The 24,846-nt window shown below is 56.7% G+C and overlaps 1 protein-coding gene across 5 annotated transcripts in view; it reads right to left on the bottom strand.

Annotated features, from left to right (window-relative positions):
* CEP72 (centrosomal protein 72) overlaps positions 1–22,334 on the bottom strand; it is a 42,688-nt gene extending 20,354 nt beyond the window's left edge. For 4 of the 5 annotated variants that reach the window (XR_013764583.1, XM_079144535.1, XM_079144536.1 and 1 more), the window contains exons 1-5: positions 22,234–22,334; positions 19,988–20,115; positions 16,726–16,918; positions 14,239–14,350; positions 2,263–2,441 (exon numbers count right to left, since the gene is read on the bottom strand). Coding sequence is in view for 4 of the 5 variants with exons in the window: in XM_079144535.1 (XP_079000661.1) it covers positions 2,263–2,441; positions 14,239–14,350; positions 16,726–16,918; positions 19,988–20,115; positions 22,234–22,312 (691 nt within the window). In the remaining variant the exon portion in view is untranslated. The remainder of the gene's footprint in view (positions 1–2,262; positions 2,442–14,238; positions 14,351–16,725; positions 16,919–19,987; positions 20,116–22,233) is intronic. The other variant, XM_079144537.1, reaches the window with a different exon arrangement.
* Positions 22,335–24,846: the final 2,512 nt, after the last annotated feature.

Genomic DNA, 24,846 nt, shown 5'->3' on the forward strand with positions numbered 1-24,846 from the left:
GACTCATGAGGACGGGGCTCTGCACTGACTTCCAGCACAGCTGGCACAGAAGTGCACAGACTTGTGAGGACAGGGCTCTGCACTGACTTCCAGCACAGCTGGCACAGAAGTGCACAGACTTGTGAGGACGGGGCTCTGCACTGACTTCCTGACACAGCTGGCACAGAAGTGCACAAACTTGTGAGCACTGGGCTCTGCACTGACTTCCAGCACAGCTGGCTCAGAAGTGCACAGACTCGTGAGGACGGGGCTCTACACTGACTTCCTAGCACAGCTGGCACAGAAGTGCACAGACTCGTGAGGACGGGGCTCTACACTGATTTCCTGGCACAGCTGGCTCAGAAGTGCACAGACTTGTGAGCACTGGGCTCTGCACTGACTTCCAGCACAGCTGGCACAGAAGTGCACAAACTTGTGAGCACTGGGCTCTGCACTGACTTCCAGCACAGCTGGCTCAGAAGTGCACAGACTAGTGAGGATGGGGCTCTACACTGACTTCCTGGCACAGATGGCACAGAAGTGCACAGACTCGTGAGGACGGGGCTCTGCACTGACTTCCAGCACAGCTGGCTCAGAAGTGCACAGACTCGTGAGGACGGGGCTCTGCACTGACTTCCTGGCACAGCTGGCTCAGAAGTGCACAGACTTGTGAGCACTGGGCTTTGCACTGACTTCCTGGCACAGCTGGCTCAGAAGTGCACAGACTTGTGAGGACTCAGCTCTGCACTGACTTCCTGGCACAGCTGGCTCAGAAGTGCACAGACTTGTGAGGACTCAGCTCTGCACTGACTTCCTGGCACAGCTGGCTCAGAAGTGCACAGACTTGTGAGCACTGGGCTCTGCACTGACTTCCTAGCACAGCTGGCACAGAAGTGCACAGACTTGTGAGGACTCAGCTCTGCACTGACTTCCTGGCACAGCTGGCTCAGAAGTGCACAGACTCGTGAGGACGGGGCTCTACACTGACTTCCTGGCACAGCTGGCTCAGAAGTGCACAGACTTGTGAGGACGGGGCTCTGCACTGACTTCCTGGCACAGCTGGCTCAGAAGTGCACACTCGTGAGGACGGGGCTCTGCACTGACTTCCAGCACAGCTGGCTCAGAAGTGCACAGACTTGTGAGCACTGGGCTCTGCACTGACTTCCTGGCACAGCTGGCTCAGAAGTGCACAGACTTGTGAGCACTGGGCTCTGCACTGACTTCCTGGCACAGCTGGCTCAGAAGTGCAGAGACTCGTGAGGACGGGGCTCTGCACTGACTTCCAGCACAGCTGGCACAGAAGTGCACAGACTTGTGAGGACGGGGCTCTGCACTGACTTCCTGGCACAGCTGGCACAGAAGTGCACAGACTTGTGAGGACTCAGCTCTGCACTGACTTCCTGGCACAGCTGGCACAGAAGTGCACAGACTTGTGAGAACGGGGCTCTGCACTGACTTCCAGCACAGTTGGCACACAAGTGCACAGACTTGTGAGCACTGGGCTCTGCACTGACTTCCTAGCACAGCTGGCACAGAAGTGCACAGACTTGTGAGGTTTGGGCTCTGCACTGACTTCCTGGCACAGCTGGCACAGAAGTGCACAGACTTGTGAGGATTGGGCTCTGCACTGACTTCCAGCACAGCTGGCACAGAAGTGCACAGACTCATGAGGATGGGGCTCTGCACTGACTTCCTGGCACAGCTGGCACAGAAGTGCACAGACTCGTGAGGACGGGGCTCTGCACTGACTTCCTGGCACAGCTGGCACAGAAGTGCACAGACTTGTGAGGACGGGGCTCTGCACTGACTTCCAGCACAGCTGGCACAGAAGTGCACAGACTTGTGAGCACTGGGCTCTGCACTGACTTCCTAGCACAGCTGGCACAGAAGTGCACAGACTTGTGAACACTGGGCTCTGCACTGACTTCCAGCACAGCTGGCACAGCTGGCACAGAAGTGCACAGACTTGTGAGCACTGGGCTCTGCACTGACTTCCAGCACAGCTGGCACAGAAGTGCACAGACTTGTGAGGACTCAGCTCTGCACTGACTTCCTAGCACAGCTGGCACAGAAGTGCACAGACTTGTGAGGATCCTATCTGGAGAGTGAATGTTTTGCTGCTGTATTGTTGGTGCTGGGAATGGAACGCAGGACCTCGTGCAGGCAAGGCAAGTGCTCAGCACCAAGCAGCCCAGCCCTGCTGTTCTCACACACAGTGTTTGAGGAGGCTGAAGCTAGTGACCTCTGGGTCTGTTGGGCCTCCACTGCCGGCAGACAGCGCACCTTGGGTGTGGTGGAGGTCGGCCTCGCACTCCTTCTGACCGGAGCTCAAGCTGCCAGGGGGGTTGCTGAGGTCCCACTCACACTCGGCAATGAGGTTCAGGACGGCCTCGTCGTCTGCATCCATGGCCAAGCACTTCCTGGCTGAGGGGTCAGCACCCCTGGCCCTGGAGTGCTGTGGTCTGCAAGGGAGAGCATTTTCGTTACCGTCACTGGCCTGGGGACCAGAGTAGGCAGGTCTGCACAGCTCCTGGAGCAGTGTGCACAGCCCAGCAGCTCGCCTCCCTCCACCCCGGGACCTGGAGGAGGGGCTCGCCCAGGAGGACCACAGGGAGGCCAGCATAGGCCAACACCACGCCAGCCTGAACCCTCTTGGGGAGTCCTCCATCCAACACAGGTGGTTTAAGGAGCACTCCACACGAACCCATGCGCATCCTCTGGACTGGAGGCAGTTCAAGCGTGGGACACCTGGTCCACGACAGGTAGCCGTCGCCACACTGGTTTCTAGGATGGGCACGATCCAAAAAAGGGAGCTGGGGCCTGGGCTGGGTCTGCCCACAGACACCTGGCGTCTAAGCCAGAGCAGTCTCTTGTATCCCCATGGGTACCTCTGGATGGCTAGGAGATGGGGCCCAAATCACCGAGCAGGCCCTTAACTCTGAACTGTGACAACTCGGTCCTGCACATAGCGGTGACAAGTGGTGCTGGCCGTCTGCAGTGAGACGCCCCCAAATGCAGCTTGCCCACAGCAGTGGTTCTGAATGCTGGCGAAGATGGCCCTGCCTTACCTCAGCCCCAGCACACGCTGCCTGGTGCTGCGTCTGGACGTTGGTTAGACTATGTTCTGCCCATGTGCGTGCTAGTGGTCTTACACAGAGCCGTGTGCCATGGTGTGTGCGGAGAAGAGAGGAGGCCGCTGCTGCTGGCCACACTCGCAGGAGGGGGAAGGCAGGGTAGACTTCCATCTTCCCTCCATTTATGATTTCTGCAGCTTTTACAATTAAATGTTGCAGTGTTTAAACAGGTCAATCTATAAAAACTGCAAAGTACTTATATTTGTAGATTAGAATACATTACTCCCAGCCACGAGGAAGCAGTGCCTCCTTTACCTCCTGTGTATGTCACCACAGAAGACAAAAGAATCTGAAACACTCCTGCAAATCAGAACCTAACGGGTGTACTCAGCGACGTCAGCAGAGGGCAGGCAGAGAGAGGAACCCCAACCTGCAAATCAGAACCTAACGGGTGTACTCAGCGACGTCAGCAGAGGGCAGGCAGAGAGAGGAACCCCAACCTGCAAATCAGAACCTAACAGGTGTACTCAGCGACGTCAGCAGAGGGCAGGCAGAGAGAGGAACCCCAACCTGCAAATCAGAACCTAACAGGTGTACTCAGCGACGTCAGCAGAGGGCAGGCAGAGAGAGGAACTCCAAATTCTGCCTCTCCATTAAAGGGGGTGGGAATGAGGAACTCTGGAGATGGGGCAAGACTGCAGGAGCCCACGCGGTGGCTGTTCCAGGAAGATGCTGGTCTGCACACTCACACCTCACCACTGGGCAGTAGCAACAGCAGCAGTGGGAACGCCAAGGTGCCTTCCCAGTGCCCAGGGAGCAGGGTGGAGTCGCTCTTCTGACCCGATCCTGATGACCAGCTCCCCAACTCAGCCAGGCCTGAGCTGCTCGGGGCGATGCGGAGCACCCAAGGCTGAGTCCCGGCTGCTGCCAACCAAAGCCGCCCAGGGCACTGCAGTACACAATGCACAGAGCCTGGGAAAGCGGCTGGGACAAGAAGTCCACCGGACTTTGAAAGCAGCAGTCACGGCAGGTGCCACTTAATGAGGAAGAGACATGCCGGCAAAGGTGTCACCATGCGGCGTCATTCCATCGACAATGAACGTCAGGTGCTCTCACACAACCTGAGACTGCTGGACACTGCTCGGGGGTGGGGATTTCTCAGCTAATTTACGGTTGCAGGACCACCACCATTCCCACCGTCCTGGGTGCCCAAGCCAGCCTCAGTGTGCACGCCTGACCTTCCGGACCGTCTAACCCGAGAAGGCCCTACGCCTGCTGCGCCCGCCTGCCTTGCAGCTCTGCTGAGCAGGAAGTGGGCCTCACGCTGTGGTGCACACTGCCAGGCTAAGGGACAGAGCGTGCCCAGAACACAGGCCAGACAGAGACTGGCTCACTTTCTGGTTCCAGACAGCAAGGGACTCCCTGCCCAATCGCTAGCTATTGACAAGAACAGAACAGACTTCAGGGGCCAGAAGCAGCAAAGAATGGACCTCACAAGACGGCTCAGAAAAGTCCCCAAATAATGACCACCTTCACTGACAAGCACATCAAATCCAAGGAAGAAAAGAATCTGATTTCCAGAGCTGTCAGGTTATAACGCTCAAAATATACAGATATCAACAACAATTAAAAGGGAGTCAAAGAAATGAAAAGGCAGAGGCCATACAGAGAAAAGAGAAACCAACAGAAGCCACACCCGAGGAAGTCCAGACCTCAGCCACTCCAGCCAACACAAGTCAGGGACTGTGCCTGCGTTCACACGCTCGACCTTGGAGAAGGGAAGGCGAGGACTGCGTCTCAGGAACCAAGGGGCCGAGGAGTCAAGCTAAGTGGGCATGCAGCACGGGCCAGGCCGTGCCTGAAGGAGCCCCTGCAGTGCAGAGTGGGGGACCCTCGCAGCACACATGCACCGGAGGATGGGGACCAGGCGACTGAGGCTGTCCAGCCTCCAGAGCAGAGAGACAAGCCACAGGCCTTCCAGGCTTTGGGATGCCAGGCAGGACGGCATCACACAGGGCCGAGGCAGGAGTCCACAGAGCACTGCAGGAGGGGGGCTGGGACGGTGCCCACGGGAGCCGAGCCCCCCACTGCTGCACACCAGCGTCTCCGACATGCCCGAGAGCTAAGTGAAGGCTGGGCCTCGGGCGCCCGGGAGGGCATGTTCCTGGGCAGGCTGAGAACCAGGCCTTGGACTCCAGCAGGGAGGGCTGGTGGTTCAGCTGATCGCCAGTGACCAGGACCTGACCACTCGGTCTGAGACACTAAGCTCTTGCAGGAACCCAAAATGGGTTCAGAAGGCCGGACAGCCCTAAATGAGAGGCACCTGGAGAGCAGTGCCCCTTCCCGTCCCTCGACTTACACACGCCCTCGTCCGTCTCCTCTTGGTTGGGACTTGTAGTGACCCAGTAAGCGTGAGTGCCCTCCCCCAGCCCTGCAGGACTGCAAAGGGCTGCCGAGCTGCAGCTGCCCTCCTCCAAAGCCACCATGGAAGGCAGCTGGGCATGCAGGGGGACCGCGCAGGACCAGAGCACCCAGGACGCACTCCCACACCTGTTGCTCACTGGCGTTCGATAGAGAAGCTGAGGAAATTCAATGCAGAAAGGAAAGGAAACAAACTGCTGGACGGCCAAGTCCGTTATAAAAGTGAACCTGGACGCAGACCTTACACCTTGCACAACACTCCACTCAGCATGAGCAGGGACCTACTCAAAAAGAAAAGCTTCAAACAGCTCCTGGGAGACGGCACAGGAGACAGCACAGCACTGGCTCTGTGGGACTCTAAGTGCACGGGGAAGGACACCTGTGGAAGCTGACGAGCTGGACTTCACTGACATTTAAAACCCCGCTCCAGGAAGACTGTTCAGAGAAGGAAATGCAACCTGCACACTGCGAGAAGGTATTCTGTGGGCTGGGGCTATAGCTAAGTGGCAGACTGCATGAACAGAAAAGAAAATACAAGGAAAAATGGATCCAGCAAAGCACGCCATCCAAAAATGTACATGAACTCTGAAAACTCGATAAAAAATGAACCTGATCACAAACGGGCAAAAGACCTGAACAGACTTCTCACCAAAGAAGACACCTCACTGGCAAATAAGCGTAGGAAAACAGGCTCCGAGTCACTGACCATCAGGACACCACGCGTTACAATGAGGTAAGACACACGACCCCAAGGAACCGCCACAGTTCCCAACCGACACCACCAAGGAAGTGATAAGGACATGGGGCAGGAAATGCCCACACCACCCCGGAAGACTATGGGACGGCTGCGAGAAACCAAGGACGACCACCACACAGCAGCACCAAGCTCCGAGGTGTGCACCACCACACAGCAGCACCAAGCTCCGAGGTGAATCACGACCACACAGCAGCACCAAGCTCCGAGGTGAATCACGACCACACAGCAGCACCAAGCTGTGAGGTGAATCACCACACAGCAGCACTAAGCTCCAAGGTGAACCACCACCACACGGCAGCACCAAGCTCCGAGGTGAATCACCACCACACAGCAGCGCCAAGCTCCGAGGTGAATCACGACCACACAGCAGCACCAAGCTCCGAGGTGAATCACCACAGAGCAGCACCAAGCTCCAAGGTGAACCACCACCACACGGCAGCACCAAGCTCCGAGGTGAATCACCACCACACAGCAGCACCAAGCTCCAAGGTGAACCACCACCACACAGCAGCACCAAGCTGAGGTGATCACCACCACACAGCAGCACCAAGCTCCGAGGTCAATCACCACCACACAGCAGTACCAAGCTACAAAGTGAATCACCACCACACAGCAGCACCAAGCTCCAAGGTGAATCACCACCACACAGCAGCACCAAGCTGAGGTGATCACCACCACACAGCAGCACCAAGCTCCGAGGTCAATCACCACCACACAGCAGTACCAAGCTCCAAAGTGAATCACCACCACACAGCAGCACCGAGCTCCGAGGTGTGCACCACCACACAGCAGCACCAAGCTCCGAGGTGAATCACCACCACACAGCAGCACCAAGCTCCGAGGTGAATCACCACCACACAGCAGCACCAAGCTGAGGTGAATCACCACACAGCAGCACCAAGCTCCGAGGTGAACCACCACCACACGGCAGCACCAAGCTCCGAGGTGAATCACCACCACAGAGCAGCACCAAGCTGAGGTGAATCACCACCACACAGCAGCACCAAGCTGAGGTGATCACCACCACACAGCAGCACCAAGCTCCAAGGAGAATCACCACCACACAGCAGCACCAAGGTCCAAGGTGAATCACCACCACACAGCAGCACCAAGCTGCAGTGACTCACCACCACACAGCAGCACCAAGCTGAGGTGAATCACCACCACACAGCAGCACCAAGGTGAGGTTAATCACCACCACACAGCAGCACCAAGCTGAGGTGAATCACCACCGCACAGCAGCACCAAGCTCCAAGGTGAATCACCACCACACAGCAGCACCAAGCTCCGAGGTGAATCACGACCACACTTCAGCACCAAGCTGAGGTGAATCACCACCAAACAGCAGCACCAAGCTCCGAGGTGAATCACCACCACACAGCAGCACTAAGCTCCAAGGTGAATCACCACCACACAGCAGCACCAAGCTCTGAGGTGAATCACGACCACACTGCAGCACGAAGCTGAGGTGAATCACCACCACACAGCAGCACCAAGCTCCAAGGTGAATCACCACCACACAGCAGCACCAAGTTTCGAGGTGTATCACCACCACGCAGCAGCACCAAGCTGAGGTGAATCACCACACAGCAGCACCAAGCTCCAAGGTGAATCACCACCACACAGCAGCACCAAGCTCCTAGGTGAACCACCACCACACAGCAGCACCAAGCTGAGGTGATCACCACCACACAGCAGCACCAAGCTCCAAGGTGAATCACCACCACACAGCAGCACCAAGCTGAGGTGAATCACCACCACACAGCAGCACCAAGGTCCAAGGTGAACCACCACCACACGGCAGCACCAAGCTCCGAGGTGAATCACCACCACACAGCAGCACCAAGCTCCTAGGTGAACCACCACCACACAGCAGCACCAAGCTGAGGTGATCACCACCACACAGCAGCACCAAGCTCCAAGGTGAATCACCACCACACAGCAGCACCAAGCTGAGGTGAATCACCACCACACAGCAGCACCAAGCTCCAAGGTGAACCACCACCACACGGCAGCACCAAGCTCCGAGGTGAATCACCACCACACAGCAGCACCAAGCTCCTAGGTGAACCACCACCACACAGCAGCACCAAGCTGAGGTGATCACCACCACACAGCAGCACCAAGCTCCAAGGTGAATCACCACCACACAGCAGCACCAAGCTGAGGTGAATCACCACCACACAGCAGCACCAAGGTCCAAGGTGAATCACCACCACACAGCAGCACCAAGCTGCGGTGACTCACCACCACACAGCAGCACCAAGCTGAGGTGAATCACCACCACACAGCAGCACCAAGGTGAGGTGAATCACCACCACACAGCAGCACCAAGCTGAGGTGAATCACCACCACACAGCAGCACCAAGCTCCGAGGTGAATCACCACCACAGAGCAGCACCAAGCTCTGAGGTGAATCACGACCACACTGCAGCACCAAGCTGAGGTGAATCACCACCAAACAGCAGCACCAAGCTCCGAGGTGAATCACCACCAAACAGCAGCACCAAGCTCCAAGGTGAATCACCACCACACAGAAGCACCAAGCTCCGAGGTGAATCACCACCACACAGAAGCACCAAGCTGAGGTGAATCACCACCACACAGAAGCACCAAGCTCCGAGGTGAATCACCACCACACAGCAGCACCAAGTTTCGAGGTGAATCACCACCACGCAGCAGCACCAAGCTGAGGTGAATCACCACACAGCAGCACCAAGCTCCAAGGTGAACCACCACCACACAGCAGCACCAAGCTCCGAGGTGAATCACCACCACACAGCAGCACCGAGCTCCGAGGTGAATCACCACCACACAGCAGCACCGAGCTCCGACGTGAATCACCACCACACAGCAGCACCAAGCTCCGAGGTGTGCACCACCACACAGCAGCACCAAGCTCCAAGGTGAATCACAACCACACAGCAGCACCGAGCTCCGAGGTGAATCACCACCACACAGCAGCACCGAGCTCCGAGGTGTCCACCACCACACAGCAGCACCAAGCTCCGAGGTGTGCACCACCACACAGCAGCACCAAGCTCCAAGGTGAATCACCACCACACAGCAGCACCGAGCTCCGAGGTGAATCACCACCACACAGCAGCACCAAGCTCTGAGGTGAATCACGACCACACTGCAGCACCAAGCTGAGGTGAATCTCCACCAAACAGCAGCACCAAGCTCCGAGGTGAATCACCACCACACAGCAGCACTAAGCTCCAAGGTGAATCACCACCACACAGCAGCACCAAGCTCTGAGGTGAATCACGACCACACTGCAGCACGAAGCTGAGGTGAATCACCACCACACAGCAGCACCAAGCTCCAAGGTGAATCACCACCACACAGCAGCACCAAGTTTCGAGGTGTATCACCACCACGCAGCAGCACCAAGCTGAGGTGAATCACCACACAGCAGCACCAAGCTCCAAGGTGAATCACCACCACACAGCAGCACCAAGCTCCGAGGTGAATCACCACCACACAGCAGCACCGAGCTCTGAAGTGAATCACCACCACACAGCAGCACCAAGCTCCGAGGTGTGCACCACCACACCCCAGCACCAAGCTCCAAGGTGAATCACCACCACACAGCAGCACCGAGCTCCGAGGTGAATCACCACCACACAGCAGCACCAAGCTCCAAAGTGAATCACCACCACACAGCAGCACCGAGCTCCGAGGTGTGCACCACCACACAGCAGCACCAAGCTCCAAGGTGAATCACCACCACACAGCAGCACCAAGCTCCGAGATGAATCACCACCACACAGCAGCACCATGCTCCGAGGTGAATCACCACCACATAGCAGCACCAAGCTCCTAGGTGAACCACCACCACACGGCAGCACCAAGCTCCGAGGTGAATCACCACCACACAGCAGCACCAAGCTCCTAGGTGAACCACCACCACACAGCAGCACCAAGCTGAGGTGATCACCACCACACAGCAGCACCAAGCTCCAAGGTGAATCACCACCACACAGCAGCACCAAGCTGAGGTGAATCACCACCACACAGCAGCACCAAGGTCCAAGGTGAACCACCACCACACGGCAGCACCAAGCTCCGAGGTGAATCACCACCACACAGCAGCACCAAGCTCCTAGGTGAACCACCACCACACGGCAGCACCAAGCTGAGGTGATCACCACCACACAGCAGCACCAAGCTCCAAGGTGAATCACCACCACACAGCAGCACCAAGCTGAGGTGAATCACCACCACACAGCAGCACCAAGCTCCAAGGTGAACCACCACCACACGGCAGCACCAAGCTCCGAGGTGAATCACCACCACACAGCAGCACCAAGCTCCTAGGTGAACCACCACCACACAGCAGCACCAAGCTGAGGTGATCACCACCACACAGCAGCACCAAGCTCCAAGGTGAATCACCACCACACAGCAGCACCAAGCTGAGGTGAATCACCACCACACAGCAGCACCAAGGTCCAAGGTGAATCACCACCACACAGCAGCACCAAGCTGCGGTGACTCACCACCACACAGCAGCACCAAGTTGAGGTGAATCACCACCACACAGCAGCACCAAGGTGAGGTGAATCACCACCACACAGCAGCACCAAGCTGAGGTGAATCACCACCACACAGCAGCACCAAGCTCCGAGGTGAATCACCACCACAGAGCAGCACCAAGCTCTGAGGTGAATCACGACCACACTGCAGCACCAAGCTGAGGTGAATCACCACCAAACAGCAGCACCAAGCTCCGAGGTGAATCACCACCAAACAGCAGCACCAAGCTCCGAGGTGAATCACCACCACACAGAAGCACCAAGCTCCGAGGTGAATCACCACCACACAGAAGCACCAAGCTCCGAGGTGAATCACCACCACACAGCAGCACCAAGCTGAGGTGAATCACCACCACACAGAAGCACCAAGCTCCGAGGTGAATCACCACCACACAGCAGCACCAAGTTTCGAGGTGAATCACCACCACGCAGCAGCACCAAGCTGAGGTGAATCACCACACAGCAGCACCAAGCTCCAAGGTGAACCACCACCACACAGCAGCACCAAGCTCCGAGGTGAATCACCACCACACAGCAGCACCGAGCTCCGAGGTGAATCACCACCACACAGCAGCACCAAGCTCCAAGGTGAATCACCACCACACAGCAGCACCGAGCTCCGAGGTGTCCACCACCACACAGCAGCATCAAGCTCCACAGTGAATCACTACCACACAGCAGCACCAAGTTCCAAGGTGAATCACACCACACAGCAGCACCGAGCTCCGAGGTGAATCACCACCACACAGCAGCACCGAGCTCCAAGGTGTCCACCACCACACAGCAGCACCAAGCTCCGAGGTGTGCACCACCACACAGCAGCACCAAGCTCCAAGGTGAATCACCACCACACAGCAGCACCGAGCTCCGAGGTGAATCACCACCACACAGCAGCACCGAGCTCCGAGGTGTCCACCACCACACAGCAGCACCAAGCTCCGAGGTGTGCACCACCACACAGCAGCACCAAGCTCCAAGGTGAATCACCACCACACAGCAGCACCGAGCTCCGAGGTGAATCACCACCACACAGCAGCACCAAGTTCCAAGGTGAATCACACCACACAGCAGCACCAAGCTCCGAGGGGAATCACCGCCATCACACAGCAACACCAAGCTCCGAGGTGAATCACCACCACACAGCAGCACCAAGCTCCAAGTTTGCATCCAAATGAACTGAAAACTTGCATCCATGTAAAAACCTCACATAGATGTTCAGAGTAGCTCTACTCACACCTGCCAAAACTTAGAAGCACCCAGTCATCATCTCGAAGGTGATGAGAAACTGTGGTACATCCATACAGTGGCTCATCAATAATACAAAGAAATGAACTACCTTCACAGAAAAACACAGAGAAATGGGAAATGCCTGTTAAAGATGGTCTGTAAAGGTCACCTGCCATGGAATTCTGCTCTCACTCAGTCCCTGCTGCTGGGACGAGGTATGGAGGCTGGGTGCTTCTGCTCTCGCTGAGTCCCCGCTGCTGGGACGAGGTATGGAGGCTGGGTGCTTCTGCTCTCGCTGAGTCCCCGCTGCTGGGACGAGGTATCGAGGCTGGGTGCTTCTGCTCTCGCTCAGTCCCCGCTGCTGGGACGAGGTATGGAGGCTGGGTGCTTCATGAAGAGAGGCCCTTCTGCTCAGCGTCTGCAGCACGAGGGTGTCTGACGTGAGGCTGGCCCTGTGAGGCCCCTGGCTCTGCCCCGCGGAGGCATGGCAGCATGTGGGGTGGGAGGAGAGCGTTCACGTGGTGAGACGGGGCACCAGAGCGCAAGCCAGGGGTCCTGCTCTCGGGGAACGCATCCCGTAAGAGCTGAGGGACCCCAGCGACCTCTTTCCAGCGCCCTGACGACCCGCCATGCCCTCGAGGCCCACCCCTCGGAAACCCCTACCTCTCAACACTGCACCGCAGGCTTCCAACACACGAAGGCTCAAGAGACACGCAGACCACAGCCGTAGGACACGCTGGGGCAGAGAGAACCACAGGCGGCAGAAAGCAGAGGCCAGCGGGCCTGTGGCCCGCGTGGAATCCCAGCAGCTCAGAAGGCCGAGGCAGGAGGGTGGGGAGTTCCGGCCGGCTAAGCAACGCAGCGAGGTCTGAGCAACCCAGCGAGACCCCGTCCCTGATGAAAAGTAACGAGGGGCTGGGTCTGCGGCTCAGAGATTAAGTGCCCCTGGGTTCAAGCTCTGGAACCACAAAAACACAGAGGCAGAGATGCTGGGCAGGGAGGAAAAATGAGCGGCGGAACACGGGAGATTTCTAGCGTGGTCGATGGCTCTGTGTGAGAGTGGACGCGCAACACATGCCCTGGTCAGAATCGCAAGAGCTCCAACGCGAAGAGAAGACACACCGAAACGCTCATCAGTTACAAGTGGCGCAGGGTGCGGCAGGCAGGAGTCTACGGGGCTCTCTGACGCCTCACCCTAAAACGGCTCCAGATGCAGGCTCATTGCAAAAGACTGAGTATTTGGGTCCCTCCCAAATCCGTGTGCGGAAACCCTAGCCCCAACTGGACGGTGTCCGGAGACAGGGCCTGCAGGCCACCAGGCCACGAGGCTGAGGTTCTCCGCCACGTGAAGACACCACAACAGCTCGACAGGGGCAACCCAGGGAGGGTGCCCAGAACCCGCCTCGCTCAGCCCTCAGCTCCTGTGGGGAATGAACGTCCCTGCTCAGCAGTCACGGGGCTGTGCCGCAGGCTCCGCCTAAGGCAAGACACCGGGAACTGAAAGGGGACGCGACCTGGAGAGCTCTGCTCACCAGGGCTGGGACACAACGTCACGCACGCGGCGCAGCTCCAAGGCTCTTCCTGGGAAGGTGCCTGAGACGGGAGGTGAGAGCTGGGTGGCGCTGGCTCCCTTCCACCCAGTGAGCCAAGGCTGAGCCAGTCGGCCTCCAGGAGGCCCTCCCACAAGCCCCTGCTCCGGCAGTAGGGCCGGGGTCTCTGGCCTGCAGCGTGTCCACCTCAGCTTGCCAGCTCTGGGGTCGGAGCCTGTGACACCTCCCCGCCCGCCGCAGGGCGGGCCATGGTGCGCTGAAGGCTGCTGGTCTCACACAGGAACACACAGAGCACAGCCAGAGGAAAAGGGCAGGCGAGAGACACCAGACCCGGCACTCCACCCGAGAGCCAGGCGCGGCACCACGGGCAGCCGTCCACACCGCAGGGCCTGGCTGGCAACAGGGAGGGGCAGGGACGCCTCTGAGGAGCTTCAGGATGGGGGCATTCTGAAGAGGACAGAACAAGGGGTGCTGCACAGGCCGCGCCTGCAGACGTGGCCGCGGCGGGCTCCAGCCGGAACACGCCCTCGCTGACACACGGCCCACGGCGGCCTCCTACCCGCAGTGCAGAGGCTGAAAAGGGACGAGGGTTCAAGGAGCCTGAACCACCGCTGAGCCCAGGTCTGAGGCCCAGTGGGCATCCAGCCCAACCTGAGAAGTGCTCGGGGCGCCCCAACCCTCTGCCATACCTTCCAACCGGTAAGGCGGCAGCGGGGCAGCCCTCCTTCGAGTCCAGCGAGTCCTCTGAAGCAAAATGCAGCTGGGAAGCCTTCCGCTCACTCTCTCTGACAGGACGATCATCTAGAGAGAGAGTTCCAGAGACTGTAGAGGACGGCAGGTCATGACATCCCCTTCCCTGAAGGCCAGAGGCAAGAGGCCCAACGCTGCAAAAATGTGCACAGGAAGGTTCCTGAGCCCTCGCCACCCGGCGCCCCAGGGATGATGCTGCAGCAATAGGCCAAGGGTCCAGCGCAGAGACCAGGGGACGGGGCACTGTGCCAAGGGTCCAGCGCAGAGACCAGGGGACGGGGCACTGTGCCAGGATCCAGCGCAGAGACCAGGGGACGGGGCACTGTGCCAAGGGTCCAGCACAGAGACCAGGGGATGGGGCACTGTGCCAAGGGTCCAGCGCAGAGACCAGGGGACGGGGCACTGTGCCAAGTGTCCAGCGCAGAGACCAGGGGACGGGGCACTGTGCCAAGTGTCCAGCTCAGAGACCAGGGGACAGGGCACTGTACCAAAGGTCCAGCGCAGAGACCAGGGGACGGGGCACTGTGCCAAGTGTCCAGCTCAGAGACCAGGGGACGGGGCACTGTGCCAAGTGTCCAGCTCAGAGACCAGGGGATAGAGCACAGTGCACAACATGGACAGGGCAGGAAACTGCCTATACAACACAGGACACAGGTGCTGGAAGGACTCACACACACACACACCAGGAGGACACACTCCCTGCCCTACACAGGACAAGGGGCTGGGTAGACTCACACACACACACACACCAGGAGGACACACTCCCTGTCCTACACAGGACAAGGGGCTGGGTAGACTCACACACACACACACACACCAGGAGGACACACTCCCTGCCCTACACAGGACAAGGGGCTGGGGAGACTCACACACACACACACACACCAGGAGGACACACTCCCTGTCCTACACAGGACAAGGGGCTGGGTAGACTCACACACACACACACACCAGGAGGACACACTCCCTGTCCTACACAGGACAAGGGGCTGGGTAGACTCACACACACACACACACACCAGGAGGACACACTCCCTGCCCTACACAGGACAAGGGGCTGGGGAGACTCACACACACACACACACAGCCGGAAGACACACTCCTGTCCCACGCAGGACTCGCTGCTGGGTAAATGTCACACACATCTGATGTTCTTACAGGCGATCCCTGAAACACTAAAGCGCACTCTGGATTGTGAGTTTGTGGCGAGTGTCTGTGCCGTGTGTTCCCCAGGGACAGACCCCATGCCTGATGCTGACTTTAGGGCCCCGTGTGTTAGCCGGGTCTCCGAAGCCCCTGCAGAGTTCCTGGCTCCCTACTCCTCATGAGGTGGTCCCCGCAGTGGACGCTGCCACTCATCTTGTCACTGGAGCAGTGTTTTCAACAGGCTACGGTCCTAAGCTTCCTCCCCAAGAGCATTCACTCTTGAACACCTCGAAAATTACAGAAACGGTAAGAAACAACACATCAGGAATCATGCAATACAGTTTTAGGCAGAAAAGCACGTTTTGAATGTGGTGCCCACCAGCCATGTCAGAGGCGTCTGCCCCTCTGTTCCCCAGTCTGCCTCCACTCTGCCTCCCCCACCGTGCCTCAAACACTTGTGGGGTGTGGCAGCCCCTGCTTAGGGACACGCAGCTCTACCCCTGCACCTGCCCGGTCCAAACCCATGCCGCACAGTGGGGAACGCGCGCGGGACCGTCTCCCACACAGGACACTGCGCCCTCTCCACAGACCACACCTTCTGGACCCCCTGTGTCCTCCCCCAGCCCCATGGCCGCCCTGCCAGCTTCTGCACACCCCGTGCCAGGACCTTCTCCAGCCCACTTGCGGCCAGGGCTCAGCCCTTTCCTGAGTCTCCTGCCGGGCAACAGCCCTGCGCCAGACTCCTGCAACGACTGCCTTCGAGGCACTCCCGGCAGTGTCTGGAGGCCTCTCTCCCACCTGTGAAGACAGCGCGTCCTCGTCCACACTGAGAGTCACCCCACTCCCCTTCCCTCACTGTCCGGGCAGCTCCTTCCGAAGCGGAACCAGCCAGGGCTCGGGGCTGTTCTGTCGTCTCTCAGAAGGTCGGAGAAAGCAGGTCTGACTGCGGTGCGAGACAGGTGGGTTCTGGCAAGAGCCAATCCGTGGCACACTCTCACATTCTCACCAGAGCACACTTAACGGCCCTCGACCCACAACACCAGCCTGCACTGTGACACAGGTGCTGACGGACAGCTCCTGCAGAAACACCGCCGGGAAGGGGGCGCTGGCCATGGCCAGGACGCACCGAGGCCCGGGCCCTGGGCCCTTCCCAGGCACCCCTCCTCCACACCCACCCTGTCAGGACACTGGCCCAGCAGTGCCCAGGGTCTGCAGGACTCAGGCCATCAGTGTAGAAAGTCAACAGCAGGATGCGCCCACGGCCCCAGGCCCAGGCCTACCCAGCTGCCGCAGCCTGGGGAGCATGTGCACCACAAACAGGCGGTAGTCAGACTCGTTCTTCACGACGGGGTTCAGCCGCAGGTCCAGGTCCTGCAGCTCCGCGAGGGAGTGCAGCCGGAACACCTCTGCCAGAGAGGAGATGCAGTTGTAGTAGAGGTTGAGACTCTCCAGGGAGACCAGGTACTGGATGCCCTGCAAACAGAGAGCCCGACCTTTATGCCCTGGAAAGCACACTCACAGCGGCAGACTAGGGGCAGGGGCAGGGGCAGGCCAAGAGCGGACACACCCAGGCAGGAAGAGCAGGAGCCCGTGGCCTTCTGGGGGGTGGGCACACTCATGCCTGCCAGTCCCACCAGCACGAGCACAGCCGGGTCTCCCAGTGCTCGGCATGTCCTGAGCTAAGGGGCATTTCAGTCACTCTGCACAACCCAGCAGCATCAGGATTCTTTGCGGCCCCATCTACAGATTAGGAAACAGGCCTGGGAGGTCAGGAGATGAGCCCGGACTGGGCACAGCCTGAGCTGAGCCAGGCTCTGAAGCCCTGGGTCAGATGTGGTCTCTAAAAGTACCACGTAATGTCTTGCGCGTCTTTCAGGGCAAGACTCCCCTCTGAATTGAACCAAGAGCAGTGTCCACATGTCCTTCCCCCCGTGCCATCTGCGTGACTTTTTAACTTGTTCTTTTTAAACATACGTGACAGTAGAGTGCATTCAGAGGGATTGGACACACATGGAATGTGACTCACTCTAATTAGGACCCCTTTTTGCGGTTACAGGATGTGGCGTTTCACAAGTGGTGCGTTCTCATAAGGACATAGGAAAGTGAGTCTGATCCACTCCACTGTCTCTCCTGTTCCCGTTGCTTCTCCTTTCCCTTCATTCCCTTTTGTCTAATCCACTGAACTCCTATTCTTTCCCTCCCCCATTTGTTGTGTGTTAGCTTCCACATATCAGAGAGTACATTCAGCCTTTGGTTTTTTGGGATTGGCTTATTTCACTTAGCACGATAGTCTCCAGATCCACTCATTTACTAGCAAAAGTTATAAAGTCATTCTTTTTTATGGCTGAGTAATACTCCATTGAGTTTTCTTTATCCATTTATCTAAGGTTGGTTCCACTGCTTAACTATTGTAAATTGAGCTACTATGAACATTGATGTGGCTGTGTCACTATAGTATGCTGATTTTAAGTCCTTTGAGTATATGCTGAGTAGGATAACTGGGTCAAATAGTGGTTCCATTCCAAGTTTTCTGAGGAATCTCCATGCTGCTTTCCAGAGTGGCTGCACCAATTTGCAGTCCCACTAGCGATGTACAAGTGTGCCTTTATACCCACATCCTTGCCAACATTTATTGTTACTTGTATTCATTTCTCTAGTTGCTAGAAATGTTGAACATTTTTCCATATATTTGTTGACCAATCATATCTCTCCTTCTGTGAAGTGTGTTTTCAGTTTCTTCACCCATTTGATTGGGTTATTTGTTTTTTTGGTGTTAAGTTTTTTGAGTTTTTTATATATCCTGGAGATTAATGCTCTGAGAGGCAGGTAGCAAAGATCTTCTCACGTTCCATAGGCTCTCTCTTCATGTTCTCGTCCTTTGCCAAGCTTCTTAGTTTGAATCCATCCCATTTGATTCTTGATTTTACCTCTTGTGCTTTAGGAGTCTTGTTAAGGAAGTCACGTCCACACTGACATGATGGGAAGTTGGGCCTACATTTTCCTCAAGTAAATGTAGGGTCTCTGGCCTAAAGCCGAGGTCCTTGATCTACTTTGAGTTTTGTGCAGGGTGAGAGACAGGGATTCAATTCCATTCTGCTACATATGTATTTCCAGTTTTCCCTGCACCATTTGTTGAAGAGGCTGTCTTTTCTTCAATGTATGTTTATGGAGCCTTTGTCTAGTATGAGATACCTGTATTTATGTGGGTTTGTCTCTGTGTCTTCTATTCTGCTCCACTCGTCTACATGTCTGATTTGGTGCCAATACCATGCTGTTTATTACTATAACTCTGAAGTATAGTTTGAGGTCTGGTATTGTGATGCCTCCTGCTTCACTCTTCTCACTAAGGATTGCTTTGGCTATTCCAGGCCTCCCATTTTTCCAAATAAATTTCATGACTGCTTTTTCCATTTCCATGAAAAAATGTCATTAGAATTTTAATAAGAATTGCATTAAATCTGTATAGTGCTTTTGGTAGAATGGCCATTTTGACAATATTAACCCTATCCAGGAGCCTGGGAGCTCTGTCCATCTTCTAAGGTCTTCTTCAATTCCTTTCTTTAGTGTTCTCTAGTTCTCACTGCAAGGTCTGTCATGGGCAATTTCTTAGTCCCTGCTGATCATGCTGACAGGAACCTAGAGCCCAAGGTCTGCCCAGTAGGGTCAGAGAACAAAGTCAGGCCCTACGCGCAGATGTGAAGTGCACAGAGTAAAGAGAAACAAGACTGGTAAGGGAAAGAGAGGGGCAGGCACCCACACGTGCCTCTGGACTCCTTCCTCATTCCCTATAAAGATACTGTGATTTAGATAGTAGGCATCCCCCGAAAGCTCATGCATGAAACACTAGAAATTTATAAGTGAAACAATTGTGTTTTGAGGGCCTTAATCCAATCAGTGCATTAATTCCCAGATGGGGATTAACTGAGTGGTAACTGAAGGTGGGTGGGGTGTGGCTGGAGGAGGTGGACATTTGGGTGTGTCTTTGGGGTATGTCTTGTTCCTGGCAAGTGGAGTTGCCCTCTCTGCTTCTGCTGGCCATGTCCTAACCCTCTTTCCTCCATTACACCCTTTGCCATGATGTTCTGCCTCACCCTGAGCCCCGAGAAATGGAGTCGCCTTCTGTGGACCTCTGAAACTGTGAGCCCCCAAATAAACGTCTCCTCCTTAAAACGTTTTTGTCAGGTCACAGCAACAAAAAAATTGACTGAAACAATGATCCATCTTTGGAGATGGTCGGTGGCCTTCTAAGCATCTTAAGGATATACAGTGAAGTGTAAGAAGCCTTGCTCGCCTCAGTTTAAGGGTGCTGAACTCTAGGTATATGGTTTACAGGTATGATGGGCACGGTCAGGACACACACTGCTCTCCACTGGTGCTGACGGCAATAAGTTTTCTTCCCACTGATACTGACGGCAATAAGTTTTCTTCCCACTGATACTGACGGCAATAAGTTTTCTTCCCACTGATACTGACGGCAATAAGTTTTCTTCCCACTGATACTGACGGCAATAAGTTTTCTTTTAAGAAAGAAACCTGACTCACCTCTAGACTAACCAACGAGTTGCGTGAGAGATCCAAAGACTTCAGGACTGTCAGACGCATCAGAGAGTTTCCTAGGTGGGTGATCTTCTCTTGGTATGTTCCAGGGATAGACAGTGACCGAAGCTCAGCTAAGGGCAGAAAGTTAAGAGATTTTAATCCTTTTCTAATTGAAAAAAATATATCATTATAATAAATGTTCACACTCCTGGTTTTTAGAAATACAGCAGTTAGCTGGTATGCCTATAATCCCAGCTACTCAGGAGGCTGAGGCAGGAGGGTGGCAACGTCCAGGTCAGCCTGGGCAACTCAGAGACCCTGTCTCAAAATAAAATAAATACAGTAGGGAGTAACAAAGACTCTCTGCCTGTCCAACTTCAGTCCGGCTCCTAAACCACACCTAGGCCCGTGTGTACATGTCCTTGCAGGATCCATGGGTAGCCCAGAGTCCTGTCAGTCACATTAGCAAGAACCCACCCTCCACAGCCACTCACCCTCTACCATTCCCAGCTGAGGTCTGTGGCCTGGCCCACCTTCAAAGCCCCTTTGTCCCTTCTGTTTCTTCTTAGAAATTCCCCATCCACTGATGCCCAGCCTCCTCCTTGGTCATAGATTCTTACGTGCCTACACTGTATTCAGAGTTGAACCCAATCTTCCCCCCAGTGAAAAATACCCTTGCAAAATACCACTGCAAAATACCCTGTGCCTGTCCAAAAGGTCCTGAATAGTATTCCATACTGTTCTTCAACAGCGTCACCAAACAATATTTTTCTTTAATAATACACAAAAAGATTGAAAGGAAAGGCATAAAACGTAACATATTTATGCACTGTGTTAAAACAACCCCTTTATTCTCTTTAGGTATTTCTGTATTGTCCACATTTTCTTAAGGTGAGATATAGGACCCTCCTAATCTGATAGAGTCACTTCAAGGACAGTTACCAACCCTGGTCCCAGGGTCCCTCAAAAGAGGCCCTGACCTCAGTCCCAAACTAGAACAAGAACACAAAAGCACCTCATCCCTGCTGACTAGGCATGCAGTCCTCAGCAACCCAGCAGCAAGTGCAACCCAGGGAGAGGGTGTCCTGATCCCCACACAGCACTGCGCCTGCTCCCTGGCCAGTGGCAGCTACTGGATCCAGACCGGACCCACACCTGACACACTGCACCCACTGGACTACACTGCACCCGATGGACCCACACTGCGCCCACCCTGCACCTGCTGGACCCATACCCCACCCACACTGCACCTGCTGCACCCATACCCCACCCACACTGCACCTACTGGACCCACACTAGACACACTGCACCCACATTGCACCCGCTGGACCGACACCAAAACGCCAGACCCACACTGCACCCGTGGGACCTCCACCTAGACCCACACTGCTCCCACTGGACCCACATCTGACACACTGCACTCACAATGCATCCTCTGCACCCACACCTGACGCACTGCACCCACTGGACCCACACCTGGCACACTGCACCCACAAGGCACCCTCTGCACCCACACCTGACACACTGCACCCACACCCCACCCACACTGCACCCGCTGGACGCACACCTGACACACTACACCCACACTGCACCCGCTGCACCCACGCCTGACACACTGCACCCACACCCCACCCACACTGCACCCGCTGCACCCACACCCCACCCACACTGCACCCGCTGCACCCACACCCCACCCACACTGCACCCGCTGCATCCATACCCCACCCACACTGCACCCGCTGCATCCATACCCCACCCACGCTGCACCCGCTGGACGCACACCGGACACACTACACCCACACTGCACCCGCTGCACCCATACCCCACCCACACTGCACTCGCTGCACCCACGCCTGACACACTGCACCCACACCCCACCCACGCTGCACCCGCTGCATCCATACCCCACCCACGCTGCACCCGCTGCATCCATACCCCACCCACACTGCACCCGCTGCACCCATACCCCACCCACGCTGCACTCGCTGGACGCACACCCCACCCACGCTGCACCCGCTGGACGCATACCCCACCCACGCTGCACCCGCTGGACGCACACCCCACCCACGCTGCACCCGCTGGACGCACACCCCACCCACGCTGCACCCGCTGGACGCACACCGGACACACCGCCCCGCCCCCGCCCGGCCTCGGCGGCGACCGTTGGGACAGTCGCGGCGTCGCGCCGCGGAGGAACCGTCGGGCCGCTGCGGAGAGCCCCGGCGCCCGCCCGCCTGCCCGCGGCGCACCCAGGTCGCGGTGAGGCCCCAGGCCGCTGTACTCTCGGACCTTCTCCTCAGACAGCACCAGCCGCACCGCCGGCGCCATGGTTTCAAACTCAACTGCGCGCGCCGCGCCTGCGCAGTGGGGCGGGACCAGAACTCGCGGGGGCGGGGCTGGGACCGAGGGGCGGGGCCTGGCGCGGGGGCGGGGCCTGGGCGGAGCGAACTCTCGCGGGGGCGGGGCAGGCTAGCGCTTGGGGCCTGGGCTGGGCCCAAGACGTGGGCCAGGAACTGGAGTCAACAGGGCGGGTAGGGTGGCGGTAATCCCTGCTAGGCACCCCAGGGTGTGACCTGCAACCCCGGAACCCCAACCTCCACCGGGGGGCCTCGCTGCTCCTCACCCCTGAATCCCTTCCCTAGGGCTCCCCTTCTTCCCGAACTGCGCCCCTTACCCCCGTGACCCCAAGTCCCCGCTACCCTCCACCGCCCCAGCCTTGTCCATATAGGGTGCATGCGATTCTGCTTCAGAGCCCCGGAGATGGGATCTGAGCTGTCCTCCTCTGGTTGTCCTTCTGTTCTAGAAATATCAGGAATCCTCTGTTCCTTTGCTGGCCTGGCCGGAGGCAGAGGTTTGACCTTTTGCATCCCCCCAGAAAAAATGACAGAGTTGGGCTGTTTAGGAGGAAGACCCCATTCTGGTCAGAAGGTCCACTGTGTCACAGGGGCTCACCTGCCAGGGATGACCTTCTCCTGGTGTCCGGAGGTGCAGATTCAACTGGCCTATTGGTGACAGCTGAATGGTAGAACAGAGCAGGGTAAACACACAGTGATAGGTAGGGAATGTGTGCTGGAGGTGTGTGCAAGGCATGCCCACAGAGGGTTGTGTACAAACTGGGTGCAGGGAATGTATGCAAAGCGGCCATGTGGGATGTGCAGAGTGGGCCCAAGTGGTACACAGAGGGCACACACAGTGTGGGCACAGGTGGTGCACAGGGAGAGTGAGAGTGGCACAGGGGTTGTGCAGAGGATGTGCAGGGGTATGCATCATAGGTGCCAGAAGTGTGTGCAGAGAGGTTGTGCAGGTGGTGTGGGCAGGGGTGTGTACAAAGGGCATTACAGGGTGGCACACAGGACACTTAAGCAGCAGCGTTTATAGAGGGTGTCACAGGGTGTCTGCACAGATTTTCTTGTTGAGGAGAGCAGAGCTTCCAGCCAGATATGGCCACATCAAGCATGGGAGGCCCCAGTGAGGATGGCCTGTCTTCCTAAGGACATGGGCACTCATGGGACTCCTAGCTGTGCCTGAACCCCAGCCAGGGACAGCCAAGGAGCAGAACTGCACATGTTTTCTGTCTCTGACGAGGCCAGAAAATCCAGGGGATTCAGGGCAACTGGGTTCTAAGTCCCCTCATTGTCCTGGTGTCACTGAGTGGACTTTTGTACTGTAGGAGACCTGGATGCAGCTATCAGAGGCTCTAGCTTCTCAGAAGCAAGCAAGGCAAGCAAGGGGCCTCTCCATTGGTACTCAGAAGCAACACCACAGGGCCTGAGCCAGACTCTAAACATGCTCACTCCTTTTGCTCAGGCCCCACAAAGCCAGAGCCACAAGGGTACCTCAGTGGGATGGCACTGTGGAGCTAGGTTTTCTTCTATAGCAGAAGTACAGATGGAAACTTTGGAAATAATGTGTTCTGCAAGTGAAGTATTGCATCATCTTTGTAGAGGAGGAAGGAGATCCAGTCTGCATCCTGCAGAGGTCTTGTGTTCACCGACAGTCTGTGCATGTTTTTCAATAAGACTGTGCTGAACATAGTCATACATATACCTGCTTCTGACTTCTTAATATCATTCATTAAACACCATCTGCAAATCCTGAACCAAACCTAAGTTTCTGTAAGCCACCTTCTCATTCTGGACATTGCCCTGCCTCCACTTCACTGCAGTCTTCTGGTGGAGAACATCTTGAAGTGCTACTTGGCATGCTGTCCAGAGAGTGGCAGCATTGCATCCTGGAGTTGGGGCCCTGAGAGCCCAGAGCAAGCAACTGATGTGTGCAGTGCAGGTGGGGTGGGCTGCCCAGCGGGCTTCATCCGGGGACTGTCCCGGGCCCCTCAGCTCGTAGCATCCCACCTAGGCCTGGGCCCCCTTTGCAGGAAGGATGCTGGCTACAGGCCAGAGGCTCCCTCCGTTTGGGAGCTGGGCCCAGCTGAGGCCCACAGTATGGTCTTTCTGCTGAGTGAGGGCCCAGGGACCCCTCAGGGACCAGTATCGGAATAGTTCTCCCGAGACAAGAGCCTTGAGGTCCAGACTCACCTCACCTGAGACAACACACCACAGCAGCAGGTCTCCACCAGCGAGCATCCTTAGAGTGAGCTGGCAAGAGAGGATGCTGTACAGGTGGGCCACGTGGCCAGTCCAAGGCAGGCCTGAGGGACAGGCCCAGCTCACCTTGAGCTCCAGGAGGCAGGAAGTGCTGGGCATTCTGCCTCCACCACCTCTGGAGGGCCTGACTCTCATTCAGTGTCCCAGGCTGTCAACGTGGACGGGACACGTCTGTGTCTTGCCGTGTGTCCGGCTGTATTGACTGACAGGTTCACCAGCACGGATTCGCCAGCACTCATCAATGCTCATGGTCCACCT

The sequence above is a fragment of the Sciurus vulgaris genome, assembly GCF_902686455.1.
Source record: "Sciurus vulgaris genome assembly, chromosome: 6".
Classification (NCBI taxonomy): domain Eukaryota; kingdom Metazoa; phylum Chordata; class Mammalia; order Rodentia; family Sciuridae; genus Sciurus; species Sciurus vulgaris.